Raw genomic sequence first — 24158 nt, forward strand, 5'->3', positions numbered from 1 at the left:
TCTTCATGCAAGGGTTTCGAACTTTGTTATAACGACGATGAGCTATAAAAATTGTGTTAAAGACCTAGTGTGAAATGTTCATTTTTGTTTTGGAGTAACTATGGCTGATGATACGATAAGTTTAAGCCAACATATATCTAAATAAAAATATTTATTTTTTTATTGTTGCTTTAAATCTAGAAAGTTGAAGCGTGTATTTTTCCATACTTTTTGAATGGGAAAATGGGATAAACGTATAGCATGATTAGAATAGATAGCGTTTTTCATATTTCAATTTGATATTTTCAACTAAAGAGAGAGGTTGGAAGAAATTTAATATTCGTGCAGAGAAAATAAATAACATCAACTCATGTCCCTCCATCATAAAATGATATAAATGGATGCTCGGAAATCATTGAGCCCTTGAAACAGAAAGTAAGCAAGGATGAATTGTATCAATTCTTTCTTGTCCATGACATCATTAGATCATCTATGAAAAGCTGATAAACTTGCCTACGTTCAATGATCCGGAGCAATTTCAAACTTATCGCAACCTTATTTTGACGCGTCTCGTTGACTCTATATTTAAACACCTAAAATAAACGAAACATGTCAAGTTTTCTTTGTTTCTTATCGTCTATTTTCAATTTAGGAAGTCGGCGTTCACATAATCTGTCCATTCTTGATTTTTGTGAACAAAATTTGAGATTTAGCTACGCAAAAGTCAAACTTTTATGGATGCTCTTACAGCCATTCTGTGAATGTTTTCAAACCAGTGTTATTAGTTGGTGCGAAATAAGTTTAGTCCCTTTGTTTTCGTTCTAGTTAAAGAATTAGGGGTAAAAACAATATCGATAAACTGAAGGTATAAATAAACCCCTTTCTATCGTACAGTTTTTGTTTAAACAGTTGCTTGGTCTGAAAATGTCCTTTCTTTTTGATTCTCGCCAATTATATATATATATATATATATATTCGCTGCGCATCTGACGGCAAAATTCAATATGCTCGTTCTTTTCATATCAACAAATACAGGATAAATTTCTATGGGTGTTTGTTTTTGTTTCGTAATTGTATGGCTATCTTTATTTACTCAGAGTAATAAAACGTTGAAATCTAGTTTGTGTTGTAAACAATTATCCAATGAATACACAGCAAGACTGATATCATGAATGTCATGTAAATGCACGTGTGGTCATTTTCTCTAGAGATAACTGTCTTCACCTTACGAAACACCATTCCACTTCAAGAGGTGCACGGAAGGTCTTGGTCAGCGTTGAAATTTCAAAACAATCCATTTCAAATAAGTTAATCATCTACATCATTTATTGAATGACCATTTCTTTGAACATTATTTTTCCTAGTTAAACTGCTGAATTTGGGAATTGGATAAAATCTTAACCTATTCAAAGATTATATTCTATATGATGCCCTGTCGGGAACCCACTGATATATTTCGTATTCTTAAAAGAATGAGAATGAACATGGACACATTTTCATGACGGATGTTAAAAAGGATTACATAAATTGAAATGCTATAAATATGTATCGGAATTGCTTTTGTCTTCACATTTTTTCTCTTACACACCACAACTTTAAGCCACCCATGATGATCGCTTTAGTAGCTTTGACCGTGTTTGTGCAGAGTGTGTTTGGAGGAAACCTGGTAGAGGTTTTACAAAACGACGGGGAGACGACTTTAATATCTCTTGTCAAGCAAGCCGGTCTGGCTGACGCTCTCTTATCAGGTATTTTGCATGATATAGTTAATTTGTATTTCAAAAAATTGTTGTTTAAATTATTTTGTCAACGAGCAGGACAACTGAGCTGGTGATTGATTTTCTAATTATTGTCAAATACAAAACAATATAAATGATGTTATTCCATTTTTAACAAAGAGATGAACCAAGTGAATACTAATACGAGTTGTTTTACTATTACAGGAAAGTACACCATATTTGCTCCAACAAATGCTGCATTCTCCAAACTTCCCCAGTCTGTCCTTGACGGTCTACAGAGAGATACCGCCGCCTTGGCAAATATACTGAAATACCACGTGGTCAAAGGTTCCATTCACAAGGCCGATGCATCCAATGAGCTTCAGTTGGAGACTTTGGCTGGAACCAAAATCAGATTTAACATCTATAATCACAATCACGTAAGTGTTCCTATTTGGTGTCTCCTACATTTGTAGAGGCAATTTGTCTCAAAAAGTGAATGAAAATAGAAGTCCCATAAAAAAAGAACTCTTTGTTGGTAGGTGGTGACTGTGGAAGGATCCAAAATCACACACTTTGACCTGACCGCCTCAAATGGTATGGTGCACGTGATTGACACTGTAATGATGCCTCCTTCAGGAAGCATTGTGGATTTGGTGGCCGGCAACAGCGACCTGAGCACCCTTCTGTCTCAGGTCCAATCAGCAGGATTGGCCGGGGCACTACAGGGTACTCTATTCACCTGTGTTCTTCTTGTACATTTCGAACCTCCTTTTGCATCTGTATCCTTATGGAGAAACCCCTTTTTTGTTTAGGAGATGCTCTAACGGTATTTGCACCAACCAACGCTGCATTTAATAGACTTGGCAGTCATGTATTAAACAATCTGAAAAGCAACCCACAGCTTCTGAAAGGTACTAGTATACCATTTTCAAGATCAAAAAACTTTAAAAAGTTTTGATTTTTGATTTCAAATAAAGTATGAATGCCAATTTTGTAGAAATTCTGGAGTACCACGTCGTTCCTCACACTGAATACTCAGCTGGATTGTACAACCGAGAACACCTCGCAACTCTAGATTCTCACCATGACGTCATCAGACTTGGAGTCAGTAAGTATTAAGACCATTTCATTGTCGGAACCTAAATCAGTTGATCAATCGATTCTCGTCATTTAAACTTTTTCTTGTTTCATTACAGGTACTAATGGTGTTGTTATTAATCACCGTGCTCACGTGACAAAAGCCGACATTAGCGCCACCAACGGTGTTGTACACATCATTGATCACGTTCTTATTCCAGCCCGCCATATCTTTTCTTCGATATTGGGAAGAAAGTAATTATTTGAACAAACCATTACGACATTTTCACATTTTTCACCTCATGCCTTTGTTCATAGCATCACACTTTGCAAATGCTATCGTACATTTTGTTATTTAATATGCTTATTGTTACCCACTGAGTGAAAACACAAATGTTTTGCAATAAATAATGTCAAAACGGAAAACTTGGAGCCTTTATTCTTAATTACGTATCGTTGTTTAAAAGTATGTTTAACGCTGAGCAAACTGTTTCATTGGACAATAAAATCAACCCCAAACTTCTATTATGTTGTTAAAGAATGGAGATGCTGAATTTCGTTCATTGAAAAACGTTTATGTTTGCCAATTTTTATTTTTTAAAAATATCTTGGTTTATAAGTTTTCGAACAAGGAAGATTCATTTAAATCGATAAATAGGTATTATTTATTTTGTTGAAAGTATTTATAATTATCACTTTGTGGTAGCAGAATGGAGGTACCAATTACGGAATTTATTTTTATACCTAATGTTATACTTCGTTTTATACGTAAAAATGCTTAAGTTGTCATTGGAAATCTAAACATTTTTTGTTAAAAACCGTTCTGATTGCACACACAAGTACTCTGAAGTTGACATTAAGAAGATGCTTGAGTTTTGTGATAGACAACATCTATGTAGTTTTTGGAAATCAAGTCTTTCGAAAAACCTGTTGGAATTCCCACGGGTACCAATTGTGCCCCACTGTTAGCAAATCTATTTATGAATTCTTATTGTCTTACGGATTTTTCCGGGCTTTTCTCCCAATTACGACAAAGAGCACACGGCGGGTGTGACCGGTCAGCAGAGGATAACCACTCCCCCTAGGCACCTGATCCTACCTCTATCTATATGGAGGTCCGTGTTGCTCTGCTTTGAATTTGTAGGTCGTTTTATGAATATTTGAGATGGTTCACGGTTTGTTATTGTCAATTTTTCATACACTATGTATGCTCGATCATCTCTCAGAAAACGATCTGGAATTATATGTGATTGTCAATGAACACGACAATAATGATAAAATTGTTCACTCTTTAAATTTTGAACTGAAATTGAAAGTTTGAACAAACAGAAGCAAAGACATGTTTGTCCCCGCAAAATATGCTATTTGAAAATCAGACCCATCCGAGTTTTTGAACAACACGACAAACGGTTGATTATAAAATTCTCCATAAAAATGCCCTCTGTTAAGGCAAAGGATATAGTACCTGAGTTTGTTTCTGACGACGTTGACGTAATGGTGCTCAGTGGACTCAATTATGGACATTCTTGTTTTTATCCTACATTAAAGTATTGCCAGGAAATCTTACATATCAACGTATGATTAATATTATTGCCTAATTCTTATCATTCAAGTCATATCAAAACCTTGATTTGCAAAGAGATTTTGATCGATATCATGAAAAAAACACTGATCTTTTTACTCAAATACGGACATCATATAACATGAACACAAAAGTTCGCTGCAATGATAATGATGTTCTTCATGCAAGGGTTTCGAACTTTGTTATAACGACGATGAGCTATAAAAATTGTGTTAAAGACCTAGTGTGAAATGTTCATTTTTGTTTTGGAGTAACTATGGCTGATGATACGATAAGTTTAAGCCAACATATATCTAAATAAAAATATTTATTTTTTTATTGTTGCTTTAAATCTAGAAAGTTGAAGCGTGTATTTTTCCATACTTTTTGAATGGGAAAATGGGATAAACGTATAGCATGATTAGAATAGATAGCGTTTTTCATATTTCAATTTGATATTTTCAACTAAAGAGAGAGGTTGGAAGAAATTTAATATTCGTGCAGAGAAAATAAATAACATCAACTCATGTCCCTCCATCATAAAATGATATAAATGGATGCTCGGAAATCATTGAGCCCTTGAAACAGAAAGTAAGCAAGGATGAATTGTATCAATTCTTTCTTGTCCATGACATCATTAGATCATCTATGAAAAGCTGATAAACTTGCCTACGTTCAATGATCCGGAGCAATTTCAAACTTATCGCAACCTTATTTTGACGCGTCTCGTTGACTCTATATTTAAACACCTAAAATAAACGAAACATGTCAAGTTTTCTTTGTTTCTTATCGTCTATTTTCAATTTAGGAAGTCGGCGTTCACATAATCTGTCCATTCTTGATTTTTGTGAACAAAATTTGAGATTTAGCTACGCAAAAGTCAAACTTTTATGGATGCTCTTACAGCCATTCTGTGAATGTTTTCAAACCAGTGTTATTAGTTGGTGCGAAATAAGTTTAGTCCCTTTGTTTTCGTTCTAGTTAAAGAATTAGGGGTAAAAACAATATCGATAAACTGAAGGTATAAATAAACCCCTTTCTATCGTACAGTTTTTGTTTAAACAGTTGCTTGGTCTGAAAATGTCCTTTCTTTTTGATTCTCGCCAATTATATATATATATATATATATATATATATTCGCTGCGCATCTGACGGCAAAATTCAATATGCTCGTTCTTTTCATATCAACAAATACAGGATAAATTTCTATGGGTGTTTGTTTTTGTTTCGTAATTGTATGGCTATCTTTATTTACTCAGAGTAATAAAACGTTGAAATCTAGTTTGTGTTGTAAACAATTATCCAATGAATACACAGCAAGACTGATATCATGAATGTCATGTAAATGCACGTGTGGTCATTTTCTCTAGAGATAACTGTCTTCACCTTACGAAACACCATTCCACTTCAAGAGGTGCACGGAAGGTCTTGGTCAGCGTTGAAATTTCAAAACAATCCATTTCAAATAAGTTAATCATCTACATCATTTATTGAATGACCATTTCTTTGAACATTATTTTTCCTAGTTAAACTGCTGAATTTGGGAATTGGATAAAATCTTAACCTATTCAAAGATTATATTCTATATGATGCCCTGTCGGGAACCCACTGATATATTTCGTATTCTTAAAAGAATGAGAATGAACATGGACACATTTTCATGACGGATGTTAAAAAGGATTACATAAATTGAAATGCTATAAATATGTATCGGAATTGCTTTTGTCTTCACATTTTTTCTCTTACACACCACAACTTTAAGCCACCCATGATGATCGCTTTAGTAGCTTTGACCGTGTTTGTGCAGAGTGTGTTTGGAGGAAACCTGGTAGAGGTTTTACAAAACGACGGGGAGACGACTTTAATATCTCTTGTCAAGCAAGCCGGTCTGGCTGACGCTCTCTTATCAGGTATTTTGCATGATATAGTTAATTTGTATTTCAAAAAATTGTTGTTTAAATTATTTTGTCAACGAGCAGGACAACTGAGCTGGTGATTGATTTTCTAATTATTGTCAAATACAAAACAATATAAATGATGTTATTCCATTTTTAACAAAGAGATGAACCAAGTGAATACTAATACGAGTTGTTTTACTATTACAGGAGAGTACACCATATTTGCTCCAACAAATGCTGCATTCTCCAAACTTCCCCAGTCTGTCCTTGACGGTCTACAGAGAGATACCGCCGCCTTGGCAAATATACTGAAATACCACGTGGTCAAAGGTTCCATTCACAAGGCCGATGCATCCAATGAGCTTCAGTTGGAGACTTTGGCTGGAACCAAAATCAGATTTAACATCTATAATCACAATCACGTAAGTGTTCCTATTTGGTGTCTCCTACATTTGTAGAGGCAATTTGTCTCAAAAAGTGAATGAAAATAGAAGTCCCATAAAAAAAGAACTCTTTGTTGGTAGGTGGTGACTGTGGAAGGATCCAAAATCACACACTTTGACCTGACCGCCTCAAATGGTATGGTGCACGTGATTGACACTGTAATGATGCCTCCTTCAGGAAGCATTGTGGATTTGGTGGCCGGCAACAGCGACCTGAGCACCCTTCTGTCTCAGGTCCAATCAGCAGGATTGGCCGGGGCACTACAGGGTACTCTATTCACCTGTGTTCTTCTTGTACATTTCGAACCTCCTTTTGCATCTGTATCCTTATGGAGAAACCCCTTTTTTGTTTAGGAGATGCTCTAACGGTATTTGCACCAACCAACGCTGCATTTAATAGACTTGGCAGTCATGTATTAAACAATCTGAAAAGCAACCCACAGCTTCTGAAAGGTACTAGTATACCATTTTCAAGATCAAAAAACTTTAAAAAGTTTTGATTTTTGATTTCAAATAAAGTATGAATGCCAATTTTGTAGAAATTCTGGAGTACCACGTCGTTCCTCACACTGAATACTCAGCTGGATTGTACAACCGAGAACACCTCGCAACTCTAGATTCTCACCATGACGTCATCAGACTTGGAGTCAGTAAGTATTAAGACCATTTCATTGTCGGAACCTAAATCAGTTGATCAATCGATTCTCGTCATTTAAACTTTTTCTTGTTTCATTACAGGTACTAATGGTGTTGTTATTAATCACCGTGCTCACGTGACAAAAGCCGACATTAGCGCCACCAACGGTGTTGTACACATCATTGATCACGTTCTTATTCCAGCCCGCCATATCTTTTCTTCGATATTGGGAAGAAAGTAATTATTTGAACAAACCATTACGACATTTTCACATTTTTCACCTCATGCCTTTGTTCATAGCATCACACTTTGCAAATGCTATCGTACATTTTGTTATTTAATATGCTTATTGTTACCCACTGAGTGAAAACACAAATGTTTTGCAATAAATAATGTCAAAACGGAAAACTTGGAGCCTTTATTCTTAATTACGTATCGTTGTTTAAAAGTATGTTTAACGCTGAGCAAACTGTTTCATTGGACAATAAAATCAACCCCAAACTTCTATTATGTTGTTAAAGAATGGAGATGCTGAATTTCGTTCATTGAAAAACGTTTATGTTTGCCAATTTTTATTTTTTAAAAATATCTTGGTTTATAAGTTTTCGAACAAGGAAGATTCATTTAAATCGATAAATAGGTATTATTTATTTTGTTGAAAGTATTTATAATTATCACTTTGTGGTAGCAGAATGGAGGTACCAATTACGGAATTTATTTTTATACCTAATGTTATACTTCGTTTTATACGTAAAAATGCTTAAGTTGTCATTGGAAATCTAAACATTTTTTGTTAAAAACCGTTCTGATTGCACACACAAGTACTCTGAAGTTGACATTAAGAAGATGCTTGAGTTTTGTGATAGACAACATCTATGTAGTTTTTGGAAATCAAGTCTTTCGAAAAACCTGTTGGAATTCCCACGGGTACCAATTGTGCCCCACTGTTAGCAAATCTATTTATGAATTCTTATTGTCTTACGGATTTTTCCGGGCTTTTCTCCCAATTACGACAAAGAGCACACGGCGGGTGTGACCGGTCAGCAGAGGATAACCACTCCTCCTAGGCACCTGATCCTACCTCTATCTATATGGAGGTCCGTGTTGCTCTGCTTTGAATTTGTAGGTCGTTTTATGAATATTTGAGATGGTTCACGGTTTGTTATTGTCAATTTTTCATACACTATGTATGCTCGATCATCTCTCAGAAAACGATCTGGAATTATATGTGATTGTCAATGAACACGACAATAATGATAAAATTGTTCACTCTTTAAATTTTGAACTGAAATTGAAAGTTTGAACAAACAGAAGCAAAGACATGTTTGTCCCCGCAAAATATGCTATTTGAAAATCAGACCCATCCGAGTTTTTGAACAACACGACAAACGGTTGATTATAAAATTCTCCATAAAAATGCCCTCTGTTAAGGCAAAGGATATAGTACCTGAGTTTGTTTCTGACGACGTTGACGTAATGGTGCTCAGTGGACTCAATTATGGACATTCTTGTTTTTATCCTACATTAAAGTATTGCCAGGAAATCTTACATATCAACGTATGATTAATATTATTGCCTAATTCTTATCATTCAAGTCATATCAAAACCTTGATTTGCAAAGAGATTTTGATCGATATCATGAAAAAAACACTGATCTTTTTACTCAAATACGGACATCATATAACATGAACACAAAAGTTCGCTGCAATGATAATGATGTTCTTCATGCAAGGGTTTCGAACTTTGTTATAACGACGATGAGCTATAAAAATTGTGTTAAAGACCTAGTGTGAAATGTTCATTTTTGTTTTGGAGTAACTATGGCTGATGATACGATAAGTTTAAGCCAACATATATCTAAATAAAAATATTTATTTTTTTATTGTTGCTTTAAATCTAGAAAGTTGAAGCGTGTATTTTTCCATACTTTTTGAATGGGAAAATGGGATAAACGTATAGCATGATTAGAATAGATAGCGTTTTTCATATTTCAATTTGATATTTTCAACTAAAGAGAGAGGTTGGAAGAAATTTAATATTCGTGCAGAGAAAATAAATAACATCAACTCATGTCCCTCCATCATAAAATGATATAAATGGATGCTCGGAAATCATTGAGCCCTTGAAACAGAAAGTAAGCAAGGATGAATTGTATCAATTCTTTCTTGTCCATGACATCATTAGATCATCTATGAAAAGCTGATAAACTTGCCTACGTTCAATGATCCGGAGCAATTTCAAACTTATCGCAACCTTATTTTGACGCGTCTCGTTGACTCTATATTTAAACACCTAAAATAAACGAAACATGTCAAGTTTTCTTTGTTTCTTATCGTCTATTTTCAATTTAGGAAGTCGGCGTTCACATAATCTGTCCATTCTTGATTTTTGTGAACAAAATTTGAGATTTAGCTACGCAAAAGTCAAACTTTTATGGATGCTCTTACAGCCATTCTGTGAATGTTTTCAAACCAGTGTTATTAGTTGGTGCGAAATAAGTTTAGTCCCTTTGTTTTCGTTCTAGTTAAAGAATTAGGGGTAAAAACAATATCGATAAACTGAAGGTATAAATAAACCCCTTTCTATCGTACAGTTTTTGTTTAAACAGTTGCTTGGTCTGAAAATGTCCTTTCTTTTTGATTCTCGCCAATTATATATATATATATATATATATATTCGCTGCGCATCTGACGGCAAAATTCAATATGCTCGTTCTTTTCATATCAACAAATACAGGATAAATTTCTATGGGTGTTTGTTTTTGTTTCGTAATTGTATGGCTATCTTTATTTACTCAGAGTAATAAAACGTTGAAATCTAGTTTGTGTTGTAAACAATTATCCAATGAATACACAGCAAGACTGATATCATGAATGTCATGTAAATGCACGTGTGGTCATTTTCTCTAGAGATAACTGTCTTCACCTTACGAAACACCATTCCACTTCAAGAGGTGCACGGAAGGTCTTGGTCAGCGTTGAAATTTCAAAACAATCCATTTCAAATAAGTTAATCATCTACATCATTTATTGAATGACCATTTCTTTGAACATTATTTTTCCTAGTTAAACTGCTGAATTTGGGAATTGGATAAAATCTTAACCTATTCAAAGATTATATTCTATATGATGCCCTGTCGGGAACCCACTGATATATTTCGTATTCTTAAAAGAATGAGAATGAACATGGACACATTTTCATGACGGATGTTAAAAAGGATTACATAAATTGAAATGCTATAAATATGTATCGGAATTGCTTTTGTCTTCACATTTTTTCTCTTACACACCACAACTTTAAGCCACCCATGATGATCGCTTTAGTAGCTTTGACCGTGTTTGTGCAGAGTGTGTTTGGAGGAAACCTGGTAGAGGTTTTACAAAACGACGGGGAGACGACTTTAATATCTCTTGTCAAGCAAGCCGGTCTGGCTGACGCTCTCTTATCAGGTATTTTGCATGATATAGTTAATTTGTATTTCAAAAAATTGTTGTTTAAATTATTTTGTCAACGAGCAGGACAACTGAGCTGGTGATTGATTTTCTAATTATTGTCAAATACAAAACAATATAAATGATGTTATTCCATTTTTAACAAAGAGATGAACCAAGTGAATACTAATACGAGTTGTTTTACTATTACAGGAGAGTACACCATATTTGCTCCAACAAATGCTGCATTCTCCAAACTTCCCCAGTCTGTCCTTGACGGTCTACAGAGAGATACCGCCGCCTTGGCAAATATACTGAAATACCACGTGGTCAAAGGTTCCATTCACAAGGCCGATGCATCCAATGAGCTTCAGTTGGAGACTTTGGCTGGAACCAAAATCAGATTTAACATCTATAATCACAATCACGTAAGTGTTCCTATTTGGTGTCTCCTACATTTGTAGAGGCAATTTGTCTCAAAAAGTGAATGAAAATAGAAGTCCCATAAAAAAAGAACTCTTTGTTGGTAGGTGGTGACTGTGGAAGGATCCAAAATCACACACTTTGACCTGACCGCCTCAAATGGTATGGTGCACGTGATTGACACTGTAATGATGCCTCCTTCAGGAAGCATTGTGGATTTGGTGGCCGGCAACAGCGACCTGAGCACCCTTCTGTCTCAGGTCCAATCAGCAGGATTGGCCGGGGCACTACAGGGTACTCTATTCACCTGTGTTCTTCTTGTACATTTCGAACCTCCTTTTGCATCTGTATCCTTATGGAGAAACCCCTTTTTTGTTTAGGAGATGCTCTAACGGTATTTGCACCAACCAACGCTGCATTTAATAGACTTGGCAGTCATGTATTAAACAATCTGAAAAGCAACCCACAGCTTCTGAAAGGTACTAGTATACCATTTTCAAGATCAAAAAACTTTAAAAAGTTTTGATTTTTGATTTCAAATAAAGTATGAATGCCAATTTTGTAGAAATTCTGGAGTACCACGTCGTTCCTCACACTGAATACTCAGCTGGATTGTACAACCGAGAACACCTCGCAACTCTAGATTCTCACCATGACGTCATCAGACTTGGAGTCAGTAAGTATTAAGACCATTTCATTGTCGGAACCTAAATCAGTTGATCAATCGATTCTCGTCATTTAAACTTTTTCTTGTTTCATTACAGGTACTAATGGTGTTGTTATTAATCACCGTGCTCACGTGACAAAAGCCGACATTAGCGCCACCAACGGTGTTGTACACATCATTGATCACGTTCTTATTCCAGCCCGCCATATCTTTTCTTCGATATTGGGAAGAAAGTAATTATTTGAACAAACCATTACGACATTTTCACATTTTTCACCTCATGCCTTTGTTCATAGCATCACACTTTGCAAATGCTATCGTACATTTTGTTATTTAATATGCTTATTGTTACCCACTGAGTGAAAACACAAATGTTTTGCAATAAATAATGTCAAAACGGAAAACTTGGAGCCTTTATTCTTAATTACGTATCGTTGTTTAAAAGTATGTTTAACGCTGAGCAAACTGTTTCATTGGACAATAAAATCAACCCCAAACTTCTATTATGTTGTTAAAGAATGGAGATGCTGAATTTCGTTCATTGAAAAACGTTTATGTTTGCCAATTTTTATTTTTTAAAAATATCTTGGTTTATAAGTTTTCGAACAAGGAAGATTCATTTAAATCGATAAATAGGTATCATTTATTTTGTTGAAAGTATTTATAATTATCACTTTGTGGTAGCAGAATGGAGGTACCAATTACGGAATTTATTTTTATACCTAATGTTATACTTCGTTTTATACGTAAAAATGCTTAAGTTGTCATTGGAAATCTAAACATTTTTTGTTAAAAACCGTTCTGATTGCACACACAAGTACTCTGAAGTTGACATTAAGAAGATGCTTGAGTTTTGTGATAGACAACATCTATGTAGTTTTTGGAAATCAAGTCTTTCGAAAATATGTTGGAATTCCCACGGGTACCAATTGTGCCCCACTGTTAGCAAATCCGTTTATGAATTCTTATTGTCTTACGGATCTTTCCGGGCTTTTCTCCCAATTACGACAAAGAGCACACGGCGGGTGTGACCGGTCAGCAGAGGATAACCACTCCTCCTAGGCACCTGATCCTACCTCTATCTATATGGAGGTCCGTGTTGCTCTGCTTTGAATTTGTAGGTCGTTTTATGAATATTTGAGATGGTTCACGGTTTGTTATTGTCAATTTTTCATACACTATGTATGCTCGATCATCTCTCAGAAAACGATCTGGAATTATATGTGATTGTCAATGAACACGACAATAATGATAAAATTGTTCACTGTTTAAATTTTGAACTGAAATTGACAGTTTGAACAAACAGAAGCAAAGACATGTTTGTCCCCGCAAAATATGCTATTTGGAAATCAGACCCATCCGAGTTTTTAAACAACACGACAAACGGTTGATTATAAAATTCTCCATAAAAATGCCCTCTGTTAAGGCAAAGGATATAGTACCTGAGTTTGTTTCTGACGACGTTGACGTAATGATGCTCAGTGGACTCAATTATGGACATTCTTGTTTTTATCCTACATTAAAGTATTGCCAGGAAATCTTACATATCAACGTATGATTAATATTATTGCCTAATTCTTATCATTCAAGTCATATCAAAACCTTGATTTGCAAAGAGATTTTGATCGATATCATGAAAAAAACACTGATCTTTTTACTCAAATACGGACATCATATAACATGAACACAAAAGTTCGCTGCAATGATAATGATGTTCTTCATGCAAGGGTTTCGAACTTTGTTATAACGACGATGAGCTATAAAAATTGTGTTAAAGACCTAGTGTGAAATGTTCATTTTTGTTTTGGAGTAACTATGGCTGATGATACGATAAGTTTAAGCCAACATATATCTAAATAAAAATATTTATTTTTTTATTGTTGCTTTAAATCTAGAAAGTTGAAGCGTGTATTTTTCCATACTTTTTGAATGGGAAAATGGGATAAACGTATAGCATGATTAGAATAGATAGCGTTTTTCATATTTCAATTTGATATTTTCAACTAAAGAGAGAGGTTGGAAGAAATTTAATATTCGTGCAGAGAAAATAAATAACATCAACTCATGTCCCTCCATCATAAAATGATATAAATGGATGCTCGGAAATCATTGAGCCCTTGAAACAGAAAGTAAGCAAGGATGAATTGTATCAATTCTTTCTTGTCCATGACATCATTAGATCATCAATGAAAAGCTGATAAACTTGCCTACGTTCAATGATCCGGAGCAATCTCAAACTTATCGCAACCTTATTTTTGACGCGTCTCGTTGACTCTATATTTAAACACCTAAAATAAACGAAACATGTCAAGTTTTCTTTGTTTCTTATCGTCTATTTTCAATTTAGGAAGTCGGCGTTCACATAATCTGTCCATTCTTGATTTTTGTGAACAAAATTTGAGATTTAGCTACGCAAAAGTCAAACTTTTATGGATGCTCTTACAGCCATTCTGTGAATGTTTTCAAACCAGTGTTATTAGTTGGTGCGAAATAAGTTTAGTCCCTTTGTTTTCGTTCTAGTTAAAGAATTAGGGGTAAAAACAATATCGATAAACTGAAGGTATAAATAAACCCCTTTCTATCGTACAGTTTTTGTTTAAACAGTTGCTTGGTCTGAAAATGTCCTTTCTTTTTGATTCTCGCCAATTATATATATATATATATTCGCTGCGCATCTGACGGCAAAATTCAATATGCTCGTTCTTTTCATATCAACAAATACAGGATAAATTTCTATGGGTGTTTGTTTTTGTTTCGTAATTGTATGGCTATCTTTATTTACTCAGAGTAACAAAACGTTGAAATCTAGTTTGTGTTGTAAACAATTATCCAATGAATACACAGCAAGACTGATATCATGAATGTCATGTAAATGCACGTGTGGTCATTTTCTCTAGAGATAACTGTCTTCACCTTACGAAACACCATTCCACTTCAAGAGGTGCACGGAAGGTCTTGGTCAGCGTTGAAATTTCAAAACAATCCATTTCAAATAAGTTAATCATCTACATCATTTATTGAATGACCAATTCTTTGAACATTATTTTTCCTAGTTAAACTGCTGAATTTGGGAATTGGATAAAATCTTAACCTATTCAAAGATTATATTCTATATGATGCCCTGTCGGGAACCCACTGATATATTTCGTATTCTTAAAAGAATGAGAATGAACATGGACACATTTTCATGACGGATGTTAAAAAGGATTACATAAATTGAAATGCTATAAATATGTATCGGAATTGCTTTTGTCTTCACATTTTTTCTCTTACACACCACAACTTTAAGCCACCCATGATGATCGCTTTAGTAGCTTTGACCGTGTTTGTGCAGAGTGTGTTTGGAGGAAACCTGGTAGAGGTTTTACAAAACGACGGGGAGACGACTTTAATATCTCTTGTCAAGCAAGCCGGTCTGGCTGACGCTCTCTTATCAGGTATTTTGAATGATATAGTTAATTTGTATTTCAAAAAATTGTTGTTTAAATTATTTTGTCAACGAGCAGGACAACTGAGCTGGTGATTGATTTTCTAATTATTGTCAAATACAAAACAATATAAATGATGTTATTCCATTTTTAACAAAGAGATGAACCAAGTGAATACTAATATGAGTTGTTTTACTATTACAGGAGAGTACACCATATTTGCTCCAACAAATGCTGCATTCTCCAAACTTCCCCAGTCTGTCCTTGACGGTCTACAGAGAGATACCGCCGCCTTGGCAAATATACTGAAATACCACGTGGTCAAAGGTTCCATTCACAAGGCCGATGCATCCAATGAGCTTCAGTTGGAGACTTTGGCTGGAACCAAAATCAGATTTAACATCTATAATCACAATCACGTAAGTGTTCCTATTTGGTGTCTCCTACATTTGTAGAGGCAATTTGTCTCAAAAAGAGAATGAAAATAGAAGTTCCATAAAAAAAGAACTCAGAACTTGGTAGGTGATGACTGTGGAAGGATCCAAAATCACACACTTTGACCTGACCGCCTCAAATTGTTCCTATTTGGTGTCTCCTACATTTGTAGAGGCAATTTGTCTCAAAAAGTGAATGATAATAGAAGTCCCATAAAAAAGAACTCTGTTGGTAGGTGGTGACTGTGGAAGGATCCAAAATCACACACTTTGACCTGACCGCCTCAAATGGTATGGTGCACGTGATTGACACTGTAATGATGCCTCCTTCAGGAAGCATTGTGGATTTGGTGGCCGGCAACAGCGACCTGAGCACTCTTCTGTCTCAGGTCCAATCAGCAGGATTGGCCGGGGCACTACAGGGTACTCTATTCACCTGTGTTCTTCTTGTACATTTCGAACCTCCTTTTGCATCTGTATCCTTATGGAGAAACCCCTTTTTTGTTTAGGAGATGCTCTAACGGTATTTGCACCAACCAACGCTGCATTTAATAGACTTGGCAGTCATGTATTAAACAATCTGAAAAGCAACCCACAGCTTCTGAAAGGTACTAGTATACCATTTTCAAGAACAAAAAACTTTTAAAAGTTTTGATTTTTGATTTCAAATAAAGTATGAATGCCAATTTTGTAGAAATTCTGGAGTACCACGTCGTTCCTCACACTGAATACTCAGCTGGATTGTACAACCGAGAACACCTCGCAACTCTAGATTCTCACCATGACGTCATCAGACTTGGAGTCAGTAAGTATTAAGACCATTTCATTGTCGGAACCTAAATCAGTTGATTAATCGATTCTCGTCATTTAAACTTTTTCTTGTTTCATTACAGGTACTAATGGCGTTGTTATTAATCACCGTGCTCACGTGACAAAAGCCGACATCAGCGCCACCAACGGTGTTGTACACATCATTGATCACGTTCTTATTCCAGCCCGCCATATCTTTTCTTCGATATTGGGAAGAAAGTAATTATTTGAACAAACTATTACGACATTTTCACATTTTTCAACTCATGCCTTTGTTCATAGCATCACAATTTACAAATAGTATCGTACATTTTGTTATTTTATATGCTTATTCTTACCCACTGTGTGAAAACACAAAAGTTTTGCAATAAATAATGTCAAAACGGAAAACTTGGAGCCTTTATTCTTGATCGTGTATCGTTGTTTAAAAGTATGTTAAACGCTGAGCAAACTGTTTCAATGCACAATAAAACATAATCCTAAACTTCTAATATGTTGTAATGGAATGCAGATACAGAATTTGGTTAAAAGGAAAAAAAATGATATTGTCTTAAAAAACTGAAAGAATTGATATTCAATGTCTACAGAATCCCCCCCTCTCTCTCTCTCTCTCTCTCTCTCTCTCTCTCTCTCTCTCTCTCTCTCTCTCTTCTCTCTCTCATTGAAATCAATAAAATAAATTCTTTGGTGATTTGATCATTCGGGTATGAAGATAGCGACATTGCAGAAAAAAATACTTGTTTGCGTTAGCAAGAAATGTTAATAGACGTTAATTTTTTTTCTCCCGTATTTGTTTAAGTTTCATCGGTTTATCAAAAAACCCCTTATCACAATATGGTTCTGGATTATGGACAAGATATTGGCATGTATTTTGATCTATCGCACCTTGTTCATATAACAATAGATGCTATCATTTTCTTTGGATTTAACGAGCGAGCATGTCAACAAAGAAACCTGTATCTTTTTTGTTTCCATTATATTAATTTTCACAGATATATGTGTATTCATTATAAACGTGACGGAGCCGTATCTATGTCTTTTAACTGAAAGTGTCTCTTCTTTTTCCAGCATTCCCACGTTTTGAACGAAATGACAATTTCCATCGTATAATGGATTTGTGAAATATTATTTAGACCATTGTAACTTTTCTTCTTTTCTTATCACTATGGCCTTTTCGTCTCATATTCACGAATTTTCAGTGAATTATAATATATTTTATTATTATTTGTTCACCATTTTCCCTGAAATATGGATGGGCCTCTTGGTTTGTATTTATACCCACAGCTCGCGTAATTAGTATTGATCGAACACCTTATTCTAAATAAAACATTATTGAGTTATGTATCATATATTTTAATTACTATGTATTAAGTGAAAATATTTTAATATCCTCTCGGTTACAGATTAGATAAAATCCTTATAAGAAATAAAAATTAATATCTTTACACTATTTGTTCTATCTGGTCGTTCACTCTTTAGAAGTAAAGTGTTATTTAGTTGGGAATCTGTTATTAGAAAAACCACAGAGTATCAGCTTATGAACTTCTGAACCTCTTATTTTAGATTATTAATATTTTTTCATTAATAAGAATCTTCCTTTTGGAGATATTGAATAATATTGTCAAAGAAGACTGTTAAGACATTAATATCTAGATGCCGACGATGATTTTCAGTGGATTTTCAATCATGCATTTTATTTTGAAATATACCATGCATGAAGATTAAACACCTATTCATTAGACAAACCATAGTTTGAGTTTATGTTACTTGATTTTTTTTTTTTTTTGTAGTTTGAAGAATATTTTAAAGTTTTTGAATCCCATGCCAATTTTAAGACAGCTTCATATCGAGGACTGCATTGAACTATACAGTACGTGTACGTCCTACCAATTAATTTATAACTATTGCTGTTTATGTATTTATTCTAAAAATCTTAAAACTAATGAAAAATAACATCTAGTATTTAATTAAATTACAGTTGTATAGGCATGTACATGTAAGTAGGTTTGATAGTAATATACATGCTGTAACCATCGTCTTTTAAAATCGTTTCCGAAAACAACGTAATAGAGGTCCGCGCAAATTACTGTTTTTATTTTCGACGTTTTTTTGGTAAAAAAAATTCAATATATGCCATATGGTAGACCTTTGCTTAAAAAATTAACAGCCACCTTTATTATTATTATTGTATCTCACCTGTCAGGAGAGATATTAACCTTTCAAAAATAAATTCCTACAGGAAAATAATTTTTCCCATAGGGAAAACAATATTCCTATAGGAAATTGGAAATGTTTATTAACTCACCTGAATCGAAGTTTGAGCTTTTCAGATCACCTGTTGTCCGTCATCCGTCCGTCTGTCTGTAAACTTTTTTCCTTTTTTTACGTATCTGAATTACTTGGCCAAATTTTATTAAACTTGGTTTAAAGCATCCTTATGGGAAGTGGATTATAAAGTATTGAAATAAAGGAGGAAACCCTTTTTAACGGGAGAAAAAGTGTTAATCTTTTTTGCAGCTATTGCTGTACTCTCCTTGTCATTTTGATGATATATATTTTCAACTTAACAAAAAGTTATGATGCGTGCAACATTTCTGTAATCCTTCTAGGGTAGTTCAACTATTCACTTAATTAGTATTTTTACGCTAAAAAATGTTACCGGTATTCCAGTAAAAAAAATAATCTCTTTTATATAACTGAAATCCTAAGAAAACTAAAAATTATGTTATTAAAAGTATTTTTTTTTTCATTTACATTATGTTAATAGATATTTCCTACGTTTGTTCTTATAAATATAAATTAAATCCCAAGGAAATTGTTGTTATTTTTGTTTTCCTGCTAAATTTAGAATACGCTGATTTTTCCTTTCCCTCTTGTGAAACAAAATCGATTCCTCCATAATGATTCTTTTTTTCTCTTTTGGAACAAAATCGACCCCAGCATTCTAACTAATGAATTGTGAGTTATTAGTAAAAGGAATTAACAATTTGAAGTGAAATGTTAAATCCCGTCAAAGCATTTTACGATGATAACTAAATTGGTTTTTTTTTTCGTCCCCTATCTCTTAAAACATGAAACGAACCAAATACTGTTTATTAGAACGCTGTTTGGCCCGAATGCTAGATAATCCCACGAATCTAGCCTATGGACAACTTAATCAGAGACATCAAAGAAACAACAAGTTGTTTTAACTCCAAGCTATAGTTCAGTGTAAAAAAAAAAAGACAGAAAATACGTTTTTCAAAGCATGTGGTGAAATTAAACTTCCAGAGTAAGAGAATAAAAACAATCAAACAAAACAAATAAATCAAACAGTGATCTCTATGTGCCAAGCGTATTGTTTTTGTGCTCCTCGAGCACAGTTTTCGAATTAATTTTCTTGTCAAGCAGACATTTTTAGACATATCTCAAAAGACATTAATTTGTTTCGAACAGTTTTTACCAGATTAAAACAAGTGATTGTTTGGCTATCGATGTCTTCGGTTTAATCATGTTTTTTTTTCATCGCAGAGTTACATGTACTAATTAATCGTACAAAAAATCAATATTAATTATACCTTGCTGTTTTTCTTGAAAATTCTTTTATAGATGAATCTCATTCGCCTTGAATTACATACCAGAAAAATGTCATGTGCATTAAGGAAAAGGAATTAATCATTATCGTAATAAGCCATTCGCTATCTTTCATGTCATTCATGAAAATGTACGGTATACATGTATATTTACCGGGATATTACCAGCATCAATTCCATTTTATATCAAAGGATATTGTAAGAATAGTTTTAATAAGAATAAACGCAGTGAGTGTCGAACGATTTTTTTTTTATTAAAAAAACGGCGGAAAAATGCAACTGTTCCAGAACGAGGATAATGCCGTCGTCTGTTTGCAAGATCTCCTGGAACTGAAATCGCGTACAGCGCATGAATTTAGAATAGCACTAATGAACGGCTACTACCAAAGTCTTTATTTTATTGACGAATTACAATATTGCATTAAGGCCGTTCAATGGTAGACATCAATAATGTCACTAAATTAATTAATAAAATTACTCGTTCCGTAAATAAATCTACTTCTTGTCACAAGTACATTGTGAAATGTCTTGATAATGAACTACGAAGCACTGTGCAAACCCATTAACAACTCGAGAAATCTCAAAATACCCATTGTCAATGTTTCCGGGCATTAGGTCATCTTGTCATTTTCAGTCATTCTTGCGTTCGATGGGAAATCTAGTCTACATTAACAGTAGCCATTATAGATCTCTATTTTACAACGTTGGTTTATCACGTCCAACATTAATAAACTTACGGTAACTGCAGGTCTGCATCTCCCGGTCTGAAAAGAAAAATGGAGGGGACGTCCATCCGATTTTTGTTTTCGGACCAGGAGCTACAAACCTACAGCTAAACTTACGGTGGTGGTTAAATTGCACCGTAAAATTCTAAATACCGGTTTTCTAGCAATAAACTAAGTTATGCATAAACCAAATGTTGATAATTTGACTAATTATCAATTTTATATTTATTGAGAGCTCTTTTTTTCTATGAAGGATTAAATAGTCTAAATAAAAATTGTCATGCCTACGCCTCGTCTGCATACAGTAAATATGAGGTCGCCAAATGTTTAATTTCAAAACAAAGCAAGACGCCTCATCTTTGAATTCAGTGATGTAGCTAAATGCAATCAAAGAATCGAAAATTATACAATTACCACGTCAAAAGACTGTTAATTATCTTACACGACATCATTAAAATTACAAACAACATTATAAGATTAGTACGTAGATTTCGAAAATCACATAACCACAGTTACCTGTATCTATTTTTGGTAACAGGTACTTTCCAATCAAACACTGGTGTAAGGGATATACGTAGAAAATGCGTTATACCGCTTTTATTATTTTTGATGTTGAATAAAACACATTTTTATAACATAATGCAAGTGATTTTTACAGTGCTCACAAACATATGCTGCAAACAGTAATTAGATTTAGTGTGTTTTCTGTAACTATTCTACAAAGAAAACCCTTTTCAAATGCTGGGGTTTTTTTTTTTTACAAATGTAACATGAGACTAATTTTCACTGCTATACTCAGAGACGCTGCCTCCGTAAAAAATCTTTGATTTGGAAGCGGTCTGTATTTAAACGCATCGCATTTACAAATGTATCCTTCATGTTATTTAGATGGTTGTTGCAATTTGTATTAATTGAAGCGCCTTGCGAAGATACAGTTGCTGCGCAGCGTATCTATTTAATTGATCGCGCGCAGAATCAATGCCATGCATCTTAATTTCACATGCTTAGTTTACAATAGTCATGATTGATACTAGGTGAACATAAATTATTTCTATCGGCGTGTAAGGATATAAGGACTTAATTGCCATTGTTTTATTTTTTATTGTTTTGTTCATCATATTTGCAAACAAAACAATACATATAATACATGATAACAACAATTTTGAAAAAAGTTATTTTAACAAAAGACAAACAACGTTCCTTTGATATAAGAATGAAAAATAAAATTTAAAAAATTGTATCTCATTGTCAACATCAAAATAGTAAGGGCGATAGGTATAAGTGGGTAAAATTACAACTTATCCTTAGTTATTAGAAAAAAGAGTTATTGATTTCTGTCAAAACTTTGGAATACCCAGGTAAAATAGTGTAATATGATAAAAATGAAAAAAAATATTTTTGAAAAGTAAACATGAAACAAAAACAGATGGATTCTGTGCGTTAACTTTAAGCCGGGGTTTCACCGGTGATGTCTTTGCTGGGATTCTGTGGCGAAACGTGAGTGTGCTTTCGGATGAACATGTACACGCCTAGATTGACCACGCCACCAAGATTGTTAAAGATTGTGACCAACTGAAACAGAATTTGTGGGACATCGTCTACCAGAGCCCAGACGCCATATATCGCAAAAGCCCACCACTGCACGAAGAAGGCTGCGACAAAAAACGTCATGTTGCGCGCTGCATTGTGGGCCATTCGCATGGTGAGTGATTTTTGACCTATCGTCTTCTTGATTCTGCGCGAGTCGGATCGGATGCGTGTCCAGGTGAGGAGGTAGAGGACGGTGTTGATGACCAGGATGAGGGTGAGGGGTACCGTAGTGAAGCAGATGTTGGCGACCACCCCCTTCACACCGTCAAAGTAGCAACTGAAAATAAATACATGTCATTGTGAACTTCGTTATTATAAATTAAGGTGGTATGGGATACCTGTTGATATTATTGTGGATAAAAGAACACAATAATCAAAAAGGAGTTTTCCAATTTCACAATATTTGACTTAAAAAATAAGTTTTAAAACATTTTGGAAAAGTAAAAATTGTAAAACCCCAGCAGGATTCGAACTCATGGTGTAAAGATTTGTAGTTAATGCTCTAACCAATTGTGCAACGCGCTGTTAGGTAACTATTTCGTAAAAGGAAAAAAAAAATGAAATTATACTTGATTTCATTGTTTATTTCGATCGGAAATACGTCACAATATAGAGGTGTCCAATACCACCTTAATTTGAAATGTCAAATACATGTATATATATGTACGTATATGTATGATCACGTTTTTAAATGCGCGCGGTTATCAGCTTGTATAGATTTTAATGACATTTAGGGCAAAGGATACGTCAATTGTGACCTTCGTTAAATTACTTTAAAATGTCAAATATATACATTTAAGTTTATGTATAATTATGTTTTTAAACATGTACCGTTATCACTTAGTATATTTTAATGACATTTAAGGCAAAGGGTATAAAAAGACCTAGACCAATTTTTCGACTTTTTCGAGGGGGAAAGGGGTCTATTTAATATTTTTTCTTTCTGCATGTGAATTTTTCCTCAAAAATTAAAAAAAAAAAAAAAAGGATATATAAATGTCTTTAGAAATTTAACTTAAGAAATTCTGGAACTAAGTAGATTAATATTTAACTAACAGAAAAAAATGCTTTATTTGAAATAAAAAAAAAAAAACGAAACGAGAGATATTTTTTAATGCAAAATAACTTACAATGCCCCCGCTGGGCCCAATTGACCCGAAATGGCCGCAGACGTGACCCCAATAAATGGAACTCCAAAAATCCAGATCAGAATTTTCCAATCGTATTTTCCAAAACTGGTGTTCTTGTTGAAGTAAATCAACAGAAAAGCATTAATCGCTACAACGTTGACCATAAGATTCTGAGCGGTAATAAACTCGACCAACATGAAAGCGTAAAGCTCGCAAAGTTCCTTCGGATGAACGTGATTTCGAGATATTACGATATGGAGATGGTCAAAACTGTGTGCGATGTTGAACATACCATCGCAGATGGCCATATATACCACAAAACGCTCACTTTTTGACCATGTGAAAAAAGTTTGTTTTCTCCGCTTCTTAAAAGATAGGACCAAAACGGAGGTCGCGCATATCAAGCTCAGAAAAATGCACACAAGAGCAGGCACGTGTATAATCAAAAACTGACCATTGTCCACGCCATAGACGGGTAAATCGTAGCCACTGGTCTTTACAATTTCACTTTGGTTCATTTTGCCTTTATATTTGATTTTTTTCCGATCCGTGCCTATTCAGTGCTCGCGCTGAAATAATACGTTCGGTTCTTGCCAATAAGAGCTAAATATCAGTTCCCGATACCGTATAGC

General features: G+C 34.4%; 3 protein-coding genes across 3 annotated transcripts; 2 read left to right on the top strand and 1 right to left on the bottom strand.

Annotated features, from left to right (window-relative positions):
- Positions 1-1405: 1405 nt before the first annotated feature.
- Positions 1406-7724, top strand: LOC128156402 (transforming growth factor-beta-induced protein ig-h3-like). Its single transcript, XM_052818514.1, has 12 exons — positions 1406-1784; positions 1890-2137; positions 2240-2426; positions 2513-2611; positions 2698-2808; positions 2897-2985; positions 6101-6248; positions 6444-6658; positions 6761-6947; positions 7034-7132; positions 7219-7329; positions 7418-7724. Exons 1-12 carry the CDS (start codon positions 1523-1525, stop codon positions 7555-7557), a joined length of 1896 nt encoding a protein of 631 aa, XP_052674474.1. The 5' UTR covers positions 1406-1522; the 3' UTR covers positions 7558-7724.
- A 2719-nt stretch (positions 7725-10443) lies between these two features.
- LOC128156495 (transforming growth factor-beta-induced protein ig-h3-like) lies at positions 10444-16899 on the top strand. The gene is made up of 12 exons (XM_052818666.1): positions 10444-10822; positions 10928-11175; positions 11278-11464; positions 11551-11649; positions 11736-11846; positions 11935-12023; positions 15127-15274; positions 15470-15684; positions 15936-16122; positions 16209-16307; positions 16394-16504; positions 16593-16899. Exons 1-12 carry the CDS (start codon positions 10561-10563, stop codon positions 16730-16732), a joined length of 1896 nt encoding a protein of 631 aa, XP_052674626.1. The 5' UTR covers positions 10444-10560; the 3' UTR covers positions 16733-16899.
- A 4469-nt stretch (positions 16900-21368) lies between these two features.
- LOC128155770 (uncharacterized) lies at positions 21369-24158 on the bottom strand. The gene is made up of 2 exons (XM_052817621.1): positions 23527-24158; positions 21369-22673 (listed from the first exon to the last, which is right to left on the bottom strand). The coding sequence occupies exons 1-2, from the start codon at positions 24042-24044 to the stop codon at positions 22253-22255; spliced, it is 939 nt and encodes a 312-aa protein (XP_052673581.1). The 5' UTR covers positions 24045-24158; the 3' UTR covers positions 21369-22252.

This window comes from Crassostrea angulata, chromosome 7 (genome assembly GCF_025612915.1).
Source record: "Crassostrea angulata isolate pt1a10 chromosome 7, ASM2561291v2, whole genome shotgun sequence".
Taxonomy (NCBI): Eukaryota; Metazoa; Mollusca; class Bivalvia; order Ostreida; family Ostreidae; genus Magallana; species Magallana angulata.